Here is a 20,486-nt window from a genome sequence, read left to right on the forward strand (position 1 = left end):
ATGTGTATTATAACTGTGTACATTCCAATCTCATACGTACACTTCCTCGCGTCATCTTTCTCGCGTTAATTCGCCATTGCTCGGACGTCCCCCCCCCCCCGAAAGGTCGCAGTATTTGAATATTTCTCAGAGTCAAATCGTCTCCATGGTGTTTATGTCACGTAAAGAACGTATGTCTCGGCATTACAGACTGTTAGTTTCGGTCATTATTGGTGTTATTTAATTGATAATCCGTTTTGTTCAACGGTGCAGATTACCGCATGTAGAAAGTTTTACGATCGTTTGATGCCATCGCTCACTAAATAGGGTAATAATAATCGTTAGAGCTTATCGTCGTTGCGTACCCATGTATATGTATATACCTACCCACACGCCTTATGGTACGGATAGTTACACTGGCTAGTTAACTAATCAATTACTCGTTAACGAAAATACCATTTCGAAAGATTCCACAAGAGGGGCCGACGACAAACAAAAAGAAGCAATAACATTTAGGAAGGAAAAGGAGGAGGAGGAGGAGGAGGAGAAGAAATAGGAAAAAGAATTAAGCCGCGGCTTACAGCTCTCAAAGTATTAAGACTCGTTAGAATATATCCGTAGAAACAAATAAGAGTTTTTAAAATTTTCCCACATTCCATCGACCCTTCCTCAAATGCTGGAGGACACATTCTAGCAATTGATATTTTACATGCGTAAGTTGGCCGCCTAATCCGTGTCACGTGTTTTGAACCTTTGTATACCTGTCGCCACTGATTACCGAATGTACTTACAGAAGAGAGACGAAATTAGATTCGGTAAAAATGAGCAGGTTCACAGAAGAAGGTAATCAATGAATGAATTATGTATGACTTGAATAGCTTCATATTTCTATCTCCCGGTACGTTCAGACCCTTCTTAAAAATCTCAGCCGGAATGCACGCACCTATTCAGATGTAAAATGCGGAAAGGAAATAGTACGAGTTCCGCCTTTTTTCTACGCCCAACGGTGCGTTGCTAAACTTTTGATGAGATGCTCTTCAGCAACTTGTGTATAAGGGATGAACCGAGTGTTTGAAGGACACAATGACCCTCGGCCAACAAAACTTAGCTAGGCCCCTGTTGCATCCTCACGTTTTCGAAGACGACAGGTATGAATCACCGAATCCGATTCGCCAGGTTGCACACTAGATTCGCTCTTCGGTGTGTTTCGCTGCACCGTTTCGACCCCTTGGCCTGCTCAGTTTGTGCACTACGATCGCTTCGCGATTAAAACGCGTGTGAATATTCAGGTGTGAATTTTGAATCTTGCTAAACAACCGGTATCACTCAATCACGTTTGCGTATTTCGGGGACCCTTTTTCACACTCTTTTTGGTTACAGGGTGAGCCTCGTTCCATATAAGATTGCGTCAAAAGTCTGGTAGCTATTTTCTCGGGGTAAATTCTTCCTCGAATAATAAACTTAGGGTTAACATAGGATCCTGGGTCACCCAGAAATTCTTTTCAGCTTCCACTTCTACGTAACCTAAAATCACAAATCTGCTATATCCTATTTATACGGCGTTAGCCTAACATCAGGTGTGCATAAAAGTTTTCGATACTTTTCACATAATTCTCTAGCTACCAATATTTCAGTAAATAATTATCTCGTTGCAAGTTGTCGGATAAGAATTAATCACGTTTGTTTAACAAAAGCATTTTATCGCCAAAATATTTAAAAGATCATAAGTCAAATGATTTCTCTGAACCGTTAATCACCGACTAAGATAAAACAGTGGCGTTAGAAAAAGTTCTCGAGACACTCGAGTCCCTAGAAAAAACCACCCTTCCGAGCGTCCTCCAAAAAAGTCTGATAGTTATTATTCGTCTCTTTGTTCATCCATGGATCCGATAAATGACTTTTCGTTACGGAGTGCAAAGCTAGTTTATCCCGACCACGATGGCCTAGCAATGTAAGGTTGATCCCGATGAACGAGCGTGTACAAGTCGGTCTCTATTTTTACCTTATACTTTTATTTCCGTAACCGGATACGCTTACGTGAAGAGCTTCCGAGCCGAAATAGAAGTGCAGGACCATTTGCCGATGAGAGAGGGAGAGAATGAGGAGAGGGGAGGGCGGGCAGGGAAGGGAGCGGTTGCATCGAAATAACCAACTGGAATCCATCCAAGCAGACTATCTCACGCTTGGCTAAGCGGACGGGCATCAGGGCGATAGCACTAAGCTTCCGAACAGTACCCTCCTCGCTTGCTTGAGTGCGTGCGATGCGGTGCGGTTTTGTACACGCCCGGTGTAATACGCCCTGCCATGCATACAGGATCGTAGGAGTGCACCGAATGCGTCCGATACATGCGCAATCCGCATGACTGCGTGCAGGCTATAATTACGGGGTTAATAACACCCCGGTCATTCGTCGGATCGTCGGAGTCGCGTTGACTAACGGAAAAAATCTTCGTCCTCAAAGTTCACACCAGGAACTCTCCTTCACAAGTGGCTGCACTTTCGAGCCGCGTAAGTGTCGGGTTTTCGAGGGTGCTGCGGTGGTAATTGGGCTGACAAATTGGTTTCGTCGGCACCTCGACGAAGAGAAAATGCATCTCGGAGTATCGCGATAATGATTAACTATCAAGATCGTAAAAATTCTGTCCCGTCTATATAAGCTTCGAACGAACAGAACTTATCACCGGCTCAAATCGTGGCCGAGCTAGCTCTACTGATCGCTTGTAAGTGCAATTTCTTGGAATGGAACATTTATACCTACTCACGATGGAAGTAATTTATTGAAATGCAATCAATGACAGTTCAATATCATGTTATGATAGCGTGGCTCGCCTCAGCTCTGACTTAAGAATATGATTTCTCGCCTTCGAGACCAGAAGCTAGTTTCCAGTTATCGCTGCAGGTATAAAGTTTGAACGCTTAAACGTGTAAAGTAACGGTAAATCGGACAAGGGTGGCTATGCAGCTCAGGTATGAAATTTATGGGTAAGAGGTAAGTAACGGTAAACTCGGCTCTGACAAATTTACACGAGGATTTAAAGGGACTCACCAAATCTTGATGAAGCTTTTGAACATTGTAATATCGCTTGTGGAACTTGAACCACATCACTGTACAATCTTTACACCATACACCACATCTCATTGGAGAATTCACGGAGTGATAATTCGCAATGAAATCCTCGTGTCTCCGCATGTGAAAAATCGGCGTTTCCTCTTCTCTGGGATTATCACTAATTGTAAGCCGCTCTTGCCTGTATTCGCACACCGTATCGGAGTGTGATGGTAAGATTCGCGAAAAATCAACCGGCCAACATTCGGATTTTAATACTCGACGAACGGCAGCAAGTGCAGCGAGATGATGCGGCGCGTGCAACGTCCGAGATGCAAAATGCAGCAAGAAGCGTCTGGCTGGCGCACAACCGAGACACTGTGGCTCTAGCAGCGTGCCATGCCAAGTATAGGCCGCGTTGAAGGATGCACACGTGCGTCGGGGGCCGCTAGGCGACGGCTCTCGACTAAAATTAATTGAAAAAGCTCGGCGAGAAACTATAAGCGATTCCGTACTATGACAATTTTCCGACAGCCGTTAGATCGCGGGACTTAAAAATCGTTTCAAAATTTTCATACATTTTCAATGGAATAACCCTGTACCAACAGTTGATACAAGTATTTTCGCGTAAGCGTTACGGAATCCGGAAAACAATTTTCACCCGCATCTCGGAATTATTCGTACAAACAAGCAGGTATAATCGCACGTGCGCGTTGATGCGTAACATTCTTGTATAATGTTATACATATATATATATATATATACCATAGTCGGAAAAACACGAGTGAAACGGGCGGGGCACAAGCAGGTGAAGAAAATTCTTTACTACGATAGAAACAGTACGGAGTGTGATTCACGACTGCGGTGCTCAAGGTATTTGTTCCTCGTTTTTGAAAACATTACACGTAGTTATAACTAATTAGTGACATTCAACGATATGGGCCGCGTTAATAGTTGAACCAAGAACGAGGTCAGCTCTGGAAAGTTATCCGCGGGTATGTGATTGGAAAAAATGAACAGGAAAGAAAAAACATGGCAAAAAAAATAATAAAAAAAAAAAAACAAACAACGAGAGAGGGATAGCGAGAAATGGGGAAAATGAGAATTCGGCATTGTGGATAAATGAAACGAAGAGACGGGTTGTTGTGCAGGGATTACCGCGGGCGTAACGACGCTGCTGCACGGATAAACCGGGTATTATACGATCCTCGGTTGCACTCACGGCATCGTCCGCCACCTATCTATCTGGGCTAAGCGTGTCCAATCGACACGCCATAATTACTTCAATTTTTCATCCCCGTTACACAGGCGTATCGAGATGTGAAATTCCTGCAGTCCGGCTGGCTGCTCCGCGGAATTAATAACCCCGTTGTAAACAAATTATTCCTTGTTTAGAGGCGGCGGCGGCGGCGGCGGCGACGGCTTCGGGGCACGTTATACCGTGTGGAGGGTATTCGTGTCACATGTCATTACATAAGTATCTCAGCGCGTATTATTTTCTTCATCCGAGGCGTGTATCGAGAGGCTGGGACGGTGAAAAGGGATCGAAAATAGGTGCGCTTCTCGACTCGAACTCTATGGTAAGCACCGTAGGTATACATGCGGCTAGATCAGACACGCGGTGCTCCGCGGACTGAGAACCTTTGTAATAGTACCTAGAGGCTACACTAATTTATATGACCGTAGCCTTGGTATATACCGGATACAAGGTACACGCAAACTCGAGTCGGTTCTACCAGTGGTAGCCGGGCTGCGCTACGTCTGCATCTACCATAACTACGATGGCGAGTAATACGTGGACCATCATCGTAACTCGCGTAACCGATACTTTGCTCGCGCGCCGCGCTTCGCGACTTAGAGCTGCATGAAGGCTGGAATGGAGGTTCGCGAAAACTCGCCGCGTTCTCGCGAATCGCGGGATACACGTCTTCGCCGCTCGATTGAATTCGCAGCAGAAACTCCGAGCTCGTAGTTAATACCAAAAACTCTTCGTTCGTCACCAAAGTTATTTGAGCGTTATTAGTTGCTGGTCACTCGGTAAAGTGACTAGGTTTCTGACTAAACTTCGAAGGATTCGGCTAATCAGCTGTCCGATTTCGAGTGAGTTTTTGTCGTGCGAGAAAAGGATACGGCTGAGATTTCGTTGCGATAAACTACCCTTGCCACGATAATCGCACCGATCATCGGTACAAGGCTTTCACGTTTTGCGTCGTGCCGTCAAAACCGCGGCTCTCCAGGCCGGAAATTGTCTCATCCGTACTTCCGGCACTCCGCGTATAATACATATACGCGAGTCGATTAGCCCTCGTTATTTGTCGTGTGCGGTGAGAGCGGAAATTTTCACCGGAATATATCGGGGCTGTCTGTTCCAGTTCGATCGACGCAAGAAAGACCAGGAATGAGGAAGATAAAGAAGGAACTCTCAGATTCCCGCTACCGTCGAGATTGATATTGGCATTCGAAAGGGCGACGATGCTGATGCGATTGGAGCGCAATGCGAATCGCCTCGGTTCTGCTTGCGGTGCGGCGGCGGTAAAGAATCTTCGATCTAGGCAAAGTAATGGGATGCCGGGAATGAGGCGAAGAAGAGGAAAAGGAGGGAGAATCCTTCTCGAGACGACGACACGCGCGTTCGAGATGCACGCGGGGTACGTGCGGAAAGATGCGACGGAGATTGCGGAATCGCGGAACGATATCGGGGCGGTTGAATCGCCGCATGCCGGCTGCGCGGCTTCGGCTACCGTTCTTCATCGAGCGAATAACAAACTGAAATGGGTGGCGGTAGGAGAAAAACAACGATGATAAAACTAAAACCGTGTAACTGTTACGATGATACCGATGGCGCATTCTGCTCTCTTTGCTCCCGCGGCGGCGAGGAGGAGAGTTAAGAAGGTGAGAGGGAGAGGTGTGGTAACTACGCGCGGTAACTAAGCCAATCCTCCGGGTAACTGCCGCGAATGATTGAAGCGTATAGCAATTTAGTATGGAACTTGTTAAAATTCCTTAAACCTGTATCCCTGCGCAAGTGTGAAACGATGCACTCGGCACGGCGTTCGGATTATCGGCTCTTCTTCTTCGATGTCACGTTCGGCCGTTGTGACGCGCGTTTCACCTTTCGACGGGCGTACATATTCAAATTTCACTCTACTTACCGCGACACATCTCGTCGACCGCGATACAAAGGTTTAAAAATCGTCTTGGCTTACCTGTAACAGAAAAATATCACATTTGTTTAGTTCGATTGCGTAACTTATACAATCATTCGAATCGCGTGAAGCATTATCGAGGTATCAATCGATTTTACCTACGGTTTTGAATTCATTACAATTGTGTCATTTCCCGCTGTGTAATACAACTGAAAAAACTCGATTGCAATTCGATCATTTTACTGCGAGTTCGTTAAGAATAATAATTATTCTCATTGGCAGTAAAGTGAGAGCAATCTTGTGTAAGTTGGATATAATAAATTAATTCAAGCCATTGGTTGATGCGATAAATTAGAAGTTTAAATCGTGTTAAAAGGTTAACGAGCAAAAATAAATTGGCTCGCACTACCGCTAAACGAAACGTTATATTTTTAACGATCTTTGTCTTAAGAGGGGCAACTGTTGCGTTACATAAAAATAATCGTCTATTCATAGAACAAACCGTATACATATATATCTCCGATCAAAGATTTATCAAATTTAACGCCCAGTAACTAATGCAGAGGGGGTGAAACAGACGTGTCGATACTGTGAGAACGCACGTAATCGCGTAATAAATAAACATTTGTCTCGGATCTTGAGGTAGGCGTTAGAAAACTACTGTCTCTTAAACGCTGACGGCTAACGACAACGGTGGCTGACTGCACGGGAATATAGACGAGGAAGTGCGATAAACGAGAGTCACGTTGGTCAATATTTAAAGTTTCCTAATCCCTTACACGTGACCGTGGGCACCGAGCTTTGGAATTCCCCGTGTTAAAACTGGGGAACGAATTCTTCTCCTTTCAGCCCGCAAGGGCGGAAAATTCTTTTCCATTTGAAATATTGTTACACGCATCGAAGGAACGTCGGAAACACTGTATAATTGCCCGGTTCCCTGGGGTGAGGGTCGGTCGCTACCTGTAGAGCGATACAAATCATTTTTCAAATCAAACTGGCCCCGGGGTTTATGATCTGAGAATTACGGACACAGGAGCCCTTTGTAATAAAAAGTACCATTAGTGCAAAAACAGACGGACGTGAGATAAGTTTGAAAAATTGAGAATCGAGGAAAAAAAAATGGATCTTTCAGAACTCATTTCCGTTTGTTAATCATTAGCAACTGATAATGGTTACGCAGAAGGTTGACAATTATAGAGTCGTTTCTTAGAGAAATGATTAAGCTGTTGTACCCAAGAAAATTTCCAGTTAATCATTAGTGAGCAATCGGAATCCGTTAGGACTTAAATACGGTACTTGAAATTTTATAAATGAATTTTCAGACAAAGCTATTTCGTAAATTGATTTGTTCGTTACTCTGAGAATTGAGTGTTTTCAAAAATAACTTTGATAAGCTTCTGATTGTGTATTTTCTCAACCGGTAAACTTCGGGTCAGTTAATTGATACGCTTAAGGTTTGTAAAAATCACCTTGACTTTAATTGTAGTGATACACATATTTGTACATGACACAAGAAAATTCACGCGCGATGCCGAGGAGTCAAATTTTTTTTTACAAGACAGGAAGCACCAGCTCGCGTATCGGATACTGGGGCTGAACTGAGGCGAGTCTAGCTTGAAAACTTGTAGAGGATGGATGCATGGTCTTAGCTTTGGAAGGGATAAAATCCGAGCCAGCCATTGGCTCTTGACTGTGTCTTAAATTTTAAGGACCGTGGGTTCTCAACGTCGAGATAACGTCGATCCCTTCGCGGCTGCACCAAAACAATAAAAGGTTTCTATGCGACACGGGATTCAATTTTCAGGCAGTAAGAAATCGAAATCTCATTTTCATCAAAGGACTCACAGCTCTAATAGCTCTGTGAAAACCCGTTAAAAAATTCCCCAAAAGTATCGTAGATTCCAATTCTGCTATAATTAAATAATACATCCGTTAAAATTATTTTATTTACCAATTAATATAATCGCTTCGTTGAAACGGCTTTGGGGCTTTTCCTGATATTGCTTTGCCATGAAACAAGTTTCGCCGAAAATTATAAAGTTCTATTTCCTTGGATTCTTTCCTCGATTTCCGCCACTAATTTCATGCCATTCCAATTATTTTACCGCGTTTCAACGTTGTTAATCACAACTTTGTTAATTGCAAATTTGACAACTTCTGAAACGTCCACGCACGGTATAAACGGAAGAAATATAGGCAAAGGCTATAATGGAAAACCGCCAGCAACACGCGGGTAAAATTTGACACCCTCGGTGCAACTGTGCCTACAAGAGGGTCCCGCGAAGTAGAGAAAAAAAGGTTTCTTTCCCACAGCACCACATGTTTTCGCTGCAAAGTCGTTGCAGCTCGGGCTCCAGGCCCTAATTGCCTATGACGAATTACTGGCCAAACAGAAACAAGTGTCGGTTTCGAAATCAAAGAAACGAGATAAAGCGGAACGGATGGCGGATAGTGAAATTCGAATCCAGCTTGACAAGCACGTCAACGAACGTCGCGTGATAATGAATTTACGAAGGTCAGCTGCTTTTCTTCTCGAATCCCCCAGGGTTTTGGAGTGAAAAGAAATCTCTGATCAGCTCTGTTGATGAGAACTGCAGGTGGACCATGTGTCGTCAAGACTCTGTGGCTAGTCCTAAAAAATTCCTGCTGCTGCTACGTGAGATCTGGAAATGGGTTGAGGAAAATGTGTTAAGAATGAAAACAACCAGTTCTGAATCCAGTATTTCTGGCAAGTGGGCGTTACCGTGCGGTTTGAAATGTTGGAATATTTAACTGACTGTGAAGGAAACGAAGTGTATGTATTGTATAATAATAGGTTATAAATTGGGAATGAAACTCTCAACACGCTATAAACTTTTGTCTGAAGCCTGTATCGCATAGCTCCGGTGAAACAACGTTATTGCTTTGGCCAGCCGGTCATCGGTCGTTGGATCGGTTTATACCAGAGTTTTCTGAAGCTCTGGGCGTTTTTCGTTGATTCATTACGGGCATAAAAATATATTATTACGGGTGTAGTTATATATAAAGGTGTACGATACTAATGGACGGGTCTCCGCATACGTAATTCACGCTGCAAATGATGAACGAAAAATTGTCAACCATCAAAGAGACAAGAAATTTACACCAACAAAGATTGACCACACTAAAATTATCACCCATTTTTCCGTCATCCAAATGTCGACCAGCTTTAGATCGATTCAAAGATCATTCGATGAGCGTGAATGAAAATGCGTACGTGCCCGAGAACACGCCTCGGGTTTGTCCCGAGCCGGCAGAATAATAAACGAAGAGAATTTCTCCGAGACGGATAGGTGCCGTACCCATTTTGTTTTTTTTTTTTTTCCCTCATTCTTTATTTCGTTTTTCTTCTCCCCGGAACAAGAGACGAGGATCGCCGCGTGGTGACATCGGGCTTTAAGCCGGCTGCCTAATACGCCTGATTGCCTTGAATCCCCTGCACCTCATCGTTCCTGGGGCTTATACACAAGTACACGATAAGAACGAGGGAGATAAATAGGTATACGAAGACTCTCGCTGCCGCGTACAGGGCTTATAATGAATATATTTCGAGGATTATTTTCTTCTTATTCCTGCAGGATCTAATTGCGCAAAAAATGAGAATTAATGTGCGAGGTGAAGAAAAAAGAGAAAGTAAAAAAAGAAAGAATTCCAACACCGCCGGGGACGCGTATCTTGCGAGAGACTCGAGGATAGCGTAGAATATATGTGTATGAAAGTAGATAACGCCAAGGGATACCTCGGGCTGCAGTCGGGACGCTAAAAGCGTCCTTTCCTTTCCTTTCCTTTCCTTTCCACCTCGCATTTTTCATTTTTTCATTTATCTCTCGCCCTAACGTCACCGCTGAAACTACTACACACTAAGGCAGTGCGCCTCGAAGGGTCGAGAAGAGGCCGCATTGCGACGGCTTAAGCGTTGGACGTAATCTTATAATAACGATTCAAAAAAAAACCAAATCAAGTATAGATATACAATTTTTTTCCGCCCTGCCCCGTAATCCGCCCATTGGTGCATTAACTTTTCAGGAGCGTAACAAATGGCCGGGGAGAGTCCTTCGGCTTCGACCCTGCGCGGAACCCTTTGGAGTCGGTCTGGGGGATATTCTCGAGGGTTGGACTCTCCCTTGATTTGGTCACGAGCATCAGGTGCGGCTTCGGTGTTATTAGTACAATAACGATGATCAGGCTTTCACCGAAGATGAGGACTCTCGGGTCTTCGGGGCGAATTGGTCGTGAAGCGAGCGAGCGAGCGAGCGGGACGAGGAAAAATCGATCACGCTCTATGAGTGCGATGTGTATTACCACTGTGTAAAAAGCGCGAGCCGGTGGATTGCGCGGTACCAAACGTAGCGGACCGTAAGGACGACTGACGAATTAATGAGGAGCCTCGGACAGCCGCGCAATTGTGACTGGTTGCAAATTGCGCCACAGCTATCTACACGATGAGGAAGAAACGTGCTCGAATGAAAGTCGCGCTAATGATGCGCGACTTGTAATTACGCGTACGAGTACGAGCTTATATATATACGCGTGTGTGGTATACCTTATATACCCACTTGACGGAACCTGCCAGGTTATAAATCCGAAAGAAACGAAATTCGGCTTGTACGATCAGTCGGTGTGTTTTTTCGTCGGGTATTGAAAGCTATTTTCCTGCGCAGCGCGAGTAACTAGAAGACACACATCATCTTGTCCTCCACCCTTATCTTGACAAATATTTTCTTAGCTGCAAGACGCTGCTCCCCGCTCCCTCCTCCCTCCAGTCGCATCGAGCGATAATCCCTTTTACTTATCGCAGTTCGTCTTAGTCCTACGGTTCAGAACCGGAGGGATTTAATAACGTGGTTGAAAAAAATCAACACGCGATAAACGGAACGTCTGCGTTATAACGTTCTCGTTCTCCCCGTTTTTTATTTTTAATTTTTTAAAATTTTTTTTAAATTCTTACAGCCCTTTTCTTATAATGCGTTTCACAAAAACGCGCCGCTGATGGACCGTCGTTAAACCCTCAGGGCATAACGAAAAACGTATGAAACGAATGGAATTGAAGAAAAGGAGGGGAAAAGAATATATGTATAACCCTGCGTGCCTCGGGTTATACGAGAAGCATCGCTAACGGAGGACGCGTGAGGATTGAAATATAAATCTTTCAACCGCCTGAGCATATCATTGATTTTAAACACCGTGTGGAGATACGTTGATAAGCATCAACACGTGTTGAAGTCCCATTTTCAACTGGTCGATTTAGTTCTATTTCTAACAAACCAACCCTCCAAAAATTCACCAATGACGACAAAATTTCCCATATTTTTCATGCGACTCTGAGAAAAGAAAAGGTGCAAGTAGATTCAGTCCCCTCTTCAATAATCCATCCCCCCTGGATTTGTCGTGAGTTACGTTAAAAAGGCAAGGCATATGTACCTATAATGACAAAAAGCATCCGAACTCGAGTCTGCTGCGGCATAAGTCGTCCATAAATCCCGGGGTTTCGTTATTCCGAGATAAATCTTGATCACGTTTGTTTACGATCCATACGTTAATGCCGTTGCGCATACCTACACCACGGTGCTGGCCGACTCCCTGATTGTAGAAGCGTGAAAAAAAGCGAGGATGAAAAACCGTCGGTGAACCCTGAATTGCCTCGGATGACCCTTCGGGTTCGTGTGTATGCACGGCGCAGATCCCATTCAATGAATCAATGGATTAATTTATCACTGTAATAACCGGCGCAACATGCGACCTACATTACCGCCCGTTTCTGAAGGGAAGGCTTTATCTTCCGGAGCGGAGAAGAAAAACTCTCGAACGAACCACGCGACGCGATGTTGAGGCAGAGATCACCGCGGCTTCTCTCCTTGTGCACGATCTCTTTACACATGCCTAGGTATACCCTTTTACTCTCGTCTCGGCGTATCGACGAGCTTCGGAGCTTCGGCCTGCAGTGCTTCTCGAACATAGAGGAGCCTCTGTTCCGTTTTATGGACATAAAGCAGACGACGACGACGAGAAGTTTGAGTCCGACTCTTCGCTCCTCGCCCCGTTTCACCAGCAATCAACTCTCCCTTTCTCTCTCCCACCCCGATACCGGCGTAATTACTCCTTTATTATTATTTTCATAATTTCCTTTTACGAAGGATTTAGTGCTGGCACAGCATACCGAGACACTTTACGAGGGTGATTAAATTTAATTTCGTTAACCGCGAGAGAGACGCGAGATATACGCGGAGGCCAGTGATGGTGCACTCGTTTCGACATAAAGCACAGGGAGAGTCTGCGGGAGGGGTCTTTTAATACCGCCTCATCCCGCGCTGCAATTTCTCGATGAACATCGAACCGCACATACCGAGTAGACGAACGCAATTTCGTTCTACGACTCGAGTTCGCTCCGGATTTTATACCTTATAGCTCCGTGCGTAGGTATACGTTATACGGCAATAAGTCACAGCGATGGAAATTACAAACCTGACCAATTAGCCGCTGTCGATGCAAAGAGACCAATCCGCGAGTTGGGTTACAGGCCAGGCACCCGCTACATGAGCGCGGAAAAGCACACACTCACACACACGCGAGATACGCGGAGAAGATGAGCTGCCATAAACTGCTATCAGCTCCGGTATCTAAATTCAGACCTCGAGTTATCCCGGCTGGCCGTCCTTTAACGTTGCGTGTACCGTGAACGCGCGACCACGCGACGCAAATAATAAAGATCAAATATACCGTTTTTCGCGATACCGTGAGCAGGGCAGGAAAATACGTTATGCGTATCTAATACACGGCGTACGATCAACCCGCGACGTTTAACCATCGGTACACGCATGATGATGCACGCCGGATATTACACACTGGAGCACGAACGCGTACCTGTACCTCACACGAGGTAAACCCGCAACACACACGCCGCCGTTGATTGTTATCAATGGTTGCTGGTTATATTGCCAATCGGAGCGGAACCCGGCGACGAACGGGGGGCCGCGGATCGATGCTCGATCGGTATAAGATGATGAATGTAACGAGAGATAAGCGTGATCCTCGACGCTGAGTTTAAGAGGATGGAAGTCGGATAGCTTGAAAGAGAAGGGCGTTATTGCCCTGAGTTTAATACCGCAAGCGGTGAAAACGTCGCCGCATCGCGCCGCGTCGCGTCGTTTTACCAGCCTTGCCTTGCCTTTACTCCTTCCTCGGCTAACCTATAAGCGGAAGAAACGGCAGCATAGAAATTGCAGCGATAGCCTTTTACACCGATGCACCGGGTCCCGATGCGGCGACCGCAGGTGCGCGTTTCCTTTAAGTGTATCACCACCGCAGGACGCAAGGAGCGAATTCTCCAACCCGCGAGCTTCGCTGAGAAACCATTGCGGCACACGTGTGGTAAGGTTCTCGCTCCGTAGGTGCTGCATCGGGTATTTTCCGTTACAGTTTAATTAGCGTTTAATGCTGTGCTCAAACCGAGTTATAACTGCCGGGTGAACGTGCGAAGGGACATAAAATCCGCGTCGTTGCGGACTTAACGGGAGGCTCATCTGCACGGCGTCCACCCTTCTTTCTTAGCACGCTGCGACCATAACCCGACTTGCATAACTCCGAGTATTGTCAGGCCGGGTCCCGCAGGTGAGGGTAAGTTGTGCGAGCACCGGGATATCGCGGTTGCTGCATTCCGCAGTTTATACGGACAGGCCCTGGGTTATGGGCATAATATTACACGCCGACTGCAATCGCAAAGTGTACATATAGAGACTACCGGCACGCCTAGTTTTTCCTCGTTTTTCAGCGTAAGTATACGGTTATTTAATTGACGACTGCAACATCGCTCGGCAAGAAAGAGAACACGGCGGCGGAGACGAAGAATGAAGGTCTGAAAGAGACTGCTGCAGTGTTAAGGGATTAAACCGGCCCGAGTCTGGGGGTTAGGGCAGCTGATCTGAAGAGGAGTCAAATTAAGAGACGTAACTTGGGTGGCCGGGAGAATTAGAGATACCGACTTCTCCGAGGAGGCGGCGAACAAGGGGTGTAACGTTACCGGGCCCATTGACGAGACCCATTAAGTATTATACCGTGGAGCGGTCGCTTCTTCGACGGGGATTATACGTCAGAGTTCCATCGCGTCCGGCGGTGTGGAGACGGGCGAAAAATCTTTTCCACAAAAGAATCTATACCTAAAGTTTAAAAGTGCCCCGAGCGAATAGAGAAAATTCCACTCGAGTTCGGCGGCTGCACGCTTGTAACGCATTGTGTAGTGTTGGGTGTAACGTTACTAAATCTCTCGACTATAACGGATGGGAGAAGATCGGCATGGAAATTACTTTTAAGTAACTAATGAGTCGTCGACGGGCGTATACGTACGTAACGTTGTACCTGCAAGGGTCGCGGCGAGGTGAAGGTCTGATAAGAAAATATACGATCTTCACACGGATGAGAGACATTGAAACTTCCTGAACGACGTGTCGTAGTTGTTATACACGAATAGCTCAAACATCGTTCGTGTAAATGTTTTTTTACTTCACGTGATCGTCGGTCGCGGCGAGGAGATTAGTTACCTAAAAGTTCGACTTTTATGCCGGTTCAAAATCTTTCCACGAACAGCTTGCTTATCTGCGAGTATTATATGTCTAGGCGATGTGTTATTTGGACGTTTCAGATCTCGGTATTTATACGTAATACGTGTACGAGATAATTGGTATACGTTTTCGTGAGCAACGCGAGTCTTCTCTAAACACGAGGTGCACTACGTACCGTTATCGCTTCGGCCCACCTCCACCTTTCGCCTCCTCTTCTTTCTCCTCCTCCTCGTTCTCCTCTTTCGTACGCGAGGGCGATTCGTAGAAGTTGCGAGATAAATATTTGCCTAATGGAAAGATACCCGGACCGGACCGCGTACCGTGTAGACGGTCAACACTGGCAATAACGCTCACGCGATTACTTCTCGTCAGGCGTCGCGGTCCCACCAAATGGCTATTCGTAACCAGAGATTTGCTTGTTAACGCCCAAAGATTACCTCGAGTTATTGCAAACTTTCGGGACGAACGAGGAATTCCAAACGATTTGACGACCATTTGAGGTGCTGGAATCCTGTCTGATTACGCTCCGACATGACACGGCAAAAGCTTTTCTAAACACGATAAAGGATTGTCTCGGTAGCGATTATTCAAAACGCTCATATGACCCCTCCAAGTTACAGGAAATTTAAAAATCGAATGAATGTATTTGATTACCGTTACGGTAAGATCGGTAAGGTGTCGTACTTCGTGTTGTTTTGAAACAAGAATTTCCCGTAGCTGTGAAAATAATTATACAGCGAGGGTGGTTCGGAGCAAAACAGAGGTAAGATTAAAGTGGCGTTCAGTGTGTCCGAAGCAAACGGTTTTCAAACAGCTCAAACGAGTCGAATTGATTTCTCAGCGTTGTACATCTACAACAACTCCGAAGTCGAGAGGTTTCTTTTCTTAACTTCGTGCGCAGGGTACCATCTACGGTTAATCTCTTAAGGTCTGGCGAGGCACTCGAAGCCCTGGAAGAAGAAGCAGACTAACCGAAGAGTTGTGAAATTGACTGGCCAGCGTGGCGTGTACTTATACCGTATACATGCATGTACACAGAATCACATATAAGCACATCCATATCACTTGAGCATCCCTTCGCGGCTGGCTGTTTTCGAGTGTTTATTTACGTATTTTTTCGAACGCAAAGTGGTGCATTGATTGCCCGATTTGCCGGCAAGGGTCGAGTGTAGCGGGCCAACAGGGGCTTAACTTATCTTCTCGAATAAGATTCTGATCCCCGAGTCTCGTTGCGTATTGCACAAAGACCAAAACGAACCCCGCGAAAGAATTAATCCCGGCGAGTGATTTGGGACCGGTGGATAAGAAGGGGACCCCTCGGTGTACCCGTCGTGACATTTTACCGGCGCAACAAAGTTGCTTTGTCCGGTTCCTCGGCCGCGGACCACCGAGCTTGGACCAGCGGAGCTTCGACTCCGAAGGTTCAATGTGTCCATCACGTCATCCGCAGTTTCTTTTTATCTCGAGGTATAACCGTGCAACAACTCGGGGTCCCCGGAGGCCAAGCGGAGGCGGTTTCCTCCGGAGTTTGCGCATTTATTATTTCCACATCCACGAGTCGAACTGCAACCGTGCACCGGATCTCGCACACATTGGCAAATGGTCCCGCAGCAGCAGCTCCTCACCTCCGCGGAACGGAATCGGCCTGCCGTAGGTGCATTCAAGGCGTGCACGTGAATGCGCGCGTGTTGAATCGAGGTGGGGTACTGACCGCACATTCCACCGAGAGGTGACCGCCTTGGATCTCATGCTCGGCCGTCGCCACACACGAGTTCACGGATGCTGCTTACACGTTGGTAGGTGGGACCCGCGATAGACGCGCGTATCGTAGTCGAGTATACGTACATTTATCCGTCGTAGCATCTGCAGTCTGTGCGTACCTGCTACAGGCGTACCAGCCCTCGGGATATTGACGGACGCCGTACGCCGGATCGGCAGGATTGGTGAACGACGCGAGGGTTGATTGCTTCGTTTTGTCGGCTTTTCATCGGAAGCACGTCACTGGGAATACCTCGCGATGGTAACAGGAGGTAACATCACTGCCAGAACGACGCAAACCAGACGCGAAATGTACCGCGTATTTTGAGGGGCCGTTATTGGATCGGGTGTCGCTGCTGATTCTGGACGCCGTGCCGACATTTGCCTGGTTCAGGATCGACGCTGCGGCTCGCTGTTATCCACATTCCAGAATCGTCATTTTACCGTATACCAAAGCGCGTAACGCGAGCTTCAGATTACCAAACTCCTGAATCGTAATACCACCAAAATCGTATACCTATTCTTTAAACAACAAAACGTATTGCTACCGTCTTGTCCGTTATCTCGGGAGTATTTTTCTCTGCTGGAGAAGTGAGCGTTTTATACCGGAACGATAGCTAGTGTGTAACATTACAGGCAACTTGGCAAAATAGACAGATGGATGGATATTTTTATTTTATCCACAGCGATGTTGGACAAGATGGAAAGCAATCGAAGCAGGTAAATAGAGGTAAATTTTTTTTTTTAAAGAGAAAAGTAGCTTATTTTATAAACGGTACTAGAATTGTGATCCATGTTTGATTCGTCTGTTCTACGTGATCGGTGGAAAGAACATTACAGCTAATTGTACCAGTCGCATGGTGGAAGAGTGTTACAAGCCGTTTCCAGCTCGTCGTGCTCCGAGCTCGGGTAAATTGATCGGTTTTCCGGTGAGCAAAGCTGACTAGATACCGTTCTTACCATCGCAGACGGGAACTAGCCGATGTAGGTATAAAGCGTAACGAGACAATACGTTGTTAGAACGGTAAGAGTGATTAATGAAAAAACAAAATGAGAAACGATCAGCCGGCGTGTAGTAGAGAGAAAAAATTATGGAAGAGGTTTATCGTCGTATAACGAGAGATCACGGCAAATGGCGGGACCGTTTCACCGTTGCGCGAACGCGTCAAGATTAACCGATCATCGTCATTAGTGATACGCGTACGAAAATGAGGAAATCCCGATACACGAGAAGGGCGAAATCCGAAAGAGTGAGAGCTGTGGATAAAAATTAATTACGCGGTAAACGTATACAACGCGAGGAGGTTTTGACCTCGCGCATTCCACGTTTCACCTGCACCGGGTTCTTCGAACTCGATAAAAATTGTAACCGTTGCAATTACGCGGAAAGAACCGCCACGTATAATTCCATTGTAAGTTCCAGTGTGTTGTTTATCCTACGTTACACTCTCGGTGCACGAGCGTTGTCCAACGCAATGGCAGGTACGGTGAATAAATAATTACAGCTAGTACGGTGTAGTATTGGGTATCCCCGATACGTTACAGACTTTCGTTCTTCGTGCGTGTATACATAGGTACTACTCACCGAAGTTTCAATTTTCATGAAACGCATCCGAGAACCTGTATCTACACTGCTACCCAAGCCGACCACTCTAGGCCACATAACTTTTACTGATTTCACTCTCTCTCTCTCTCTCTCTCTCGCCCATGATACGAGTTGAACTTGCGTCAAATAACAGACAAGCCGCATTTGACGCTTTAATGCTGTGAACTGAACTGAGTTGAACGCGTTTATCGCACTTCCAGCGTCATCGCATCACGGCTCGTTGTGAACGTATTTAAAGTAGAGGTACATATAAGTAATATAAGAAGAACTGGACCGAGAAGCACTCATCGCTCCACGAATGAGGCACGGGCGATAAATTTGGAAGCAGAGAGTACGGGAATAAGTAGATAGGTAAATAAAAGGATGAAAGAGTTGAAAAAGTTTAAGGTGCAGGAAAAAGGAACCCCGCGCGTATGCTCTTATGAACCGCCGTTGTTGCACCGACGGACGATAAATTCTCCGAGCTAATCATACGAACGGGGGCCACTCTTCGCCGGAATGATACATATCCGAGGGGTTTATAGGTCTACGACGTACCCTATGGACACGTTCCGGCGTGGGAGGAATAAAACACATTTATGTACGCAACAAACAGCTCGCCCGCATTCTAGCCTAGATCCATCGGTCGGTTACCGGTCCTGTACGGTTGCTCCGGCCGAGCAAGCCGGCAATAAACAAGAGCCGATTTTTCGCCGAACGGCACAAGCGGTATGCGCCCATGGCGCGCGGCTTGTTCGGGTTTTTTCAAAAATGTAAAATCTCACTCCGTGAACGCTGAACAATGCGATAACGCCTGCGGCTCGAGTTGACGCTTATAATATTGCATCCCGTGTTCGGCGACGCCCTTCTCTCGTGTCCCTTTCTCCCGAATTCCGCAGTTTGTATAATATACTGTACTTACACGCAATACCGGATATTCCCGCAGCGGCGGAGAGTTACTTTCAGCTGCGGCGTCAGAAATCGAAAGGCCGTGATATATGTATACTGCATGTGAAAAAATGCATAATTCTACGGGTCCCCGCGGCCACAGACTTCCGCGATAATAATTAGTCAAGCCTTTACTTTCGATTTCTCCTCTCAGGGTTCGCGAACGCCGCCGCCGCGCGATTCCGCATCACCGTCGACTGACGAGAAACTACGTGTAATTTCCGGTCGATCGGCTCGCATGCTGCTCAACTCGACTCTACGACTGTACTCGCGGACCGTTGACGCTTATCGTATTTCCGGTGACCGGTAGAACCTGTTCCTTGCCCCGATCCTCGCCCCGATGTTCCTTCTCCAACCCCCCTCATGCACCGCATCCTCCACCGCCGCTCGCTCTTTATGCGACAAAATTAGTGGTAATACTTCTGACAAATCTACAACCACTAATTGCGTTGTACAAGGGTTGTTGTCGATTTTTATGATCCGACGGAAATTCCACCTCGCTCTGGACTCCGAGGTGAAAGAAATTCGCAACAGCTGCTTGAAAATACAACACAGCAAAAACGAAGGGGAAGAAGAAGAAGCGAATCGGCACAGCCTGGCGGGGATGAAGAGGACTCGACGCTTCAATCTGCTGCGGAGCGAATGATCCCGATCTTGTCATTCCGAAGTTAATAAGCCGGTAATTGTAGCCTGTATTTTATCACGCGGTCGGTCCGCCTGGCGTCTTCGGTCTTTGGGCCCATTTAAGAATCCAGTAACGCCGTCTGTCCGCGGGTGATTGGTTGGCTGGTTTGTTGGCCGGTTGGCCGTAGCGTGGCACTAGACAATCATCCCATTAGGCAACGATTCCGCCATAAAATACACCGGTGACCTTCCAAGGCCTACGGCTTTCGTGTATATTTACAAGCGGCACTCCTACGATCATTCAGGCCTGCAGCCAGGCTGCCACAGATGCAGTTACAAGGCTCGTTTTCAACATTTCTCCTATTTCTTTCTTAAATTTCATCGTCTCTCTCTCCCGCGTTATTTTCTCGTCTCGTCGTTTTTCTTTCTCGGACGCCTACGTTAATTAATCATACCACCTCGCGAGATTGAGGCACGCAAGTATACGCGTACCTACCGAAGGACCAACTTCTTGCATTACGACCATTAACCTAACGGTTTGTTAATAAAACAGAGCGTTGCTCGTTTCTTGTAATATTTTCAGTTTTATGCACGGCGTGTGTGTAGGTATGTCCGCAATATCTTACTACAAACCGACATGACTGCAGCACAGTCCCGTATCTGCGAAGCGTAGTCGTTACGTGGATTTAACAGGTTGTTTACGTGGCTCAGAGAATACCGGCGAAGAGGCTCGGCATCTATCCGCATTCCATCGCCGTTGGTATACAACTATCGACTGTGTCAAGCATCAAATGAATCTTGGATGATGATCGCGGTTTATCCCGACG

At 46.3% G+C, this 20,486-nt stretch overlaps 1 protein-coding gene across 4 annotated transcripts in view; it reads right to left on the minus strand.

Moving 5' to 3' along the window:
- Positions 1 to 20,486, minus strand: part of LOC124224690 (rho GTPase-activating protein 20) — a 156,765-nt gene that overhangs the window by 24,896 nt on the left and 111,383 nt on the right. Inside the window, exon 1 of one of the 4 annotated variants that reach the window (XM_069138113.1) lies at positions 3,026 to 3,178. The exons of the other annotated variants lie outside the window; for them this stretch is intronic. Within the exon in view, the coding sequence (XP_068994214.1) occupies positions 3,026 to 3,169 (144 nt within the window). The 5' untranslated portion in view covers positions 3,170 to 3,178. Of the gene's footprint in view, positions 1 to 3,025; positions 3,179 to 20,486 lie in introns of those variants that run through there. 4 annotated transcript variants of the gene reach the window in all.

This window comes from Neodiprion pinetum, chromosome 1 (genome assembly GCF_021155775.2).
Source record: "Neodiprion pinetum isolate iyNeoPine1 chromosome 1, iyNeoPine1.2, whole genome shotgun sequence".
NCBI classification, from domain to species: domain Eukaryota; kingdom Metazoa; phylum Arthropoda; class Insecta; order Hymenoptera; family Diprionidae; genus Neodiprion; species Neodiprion pinetum.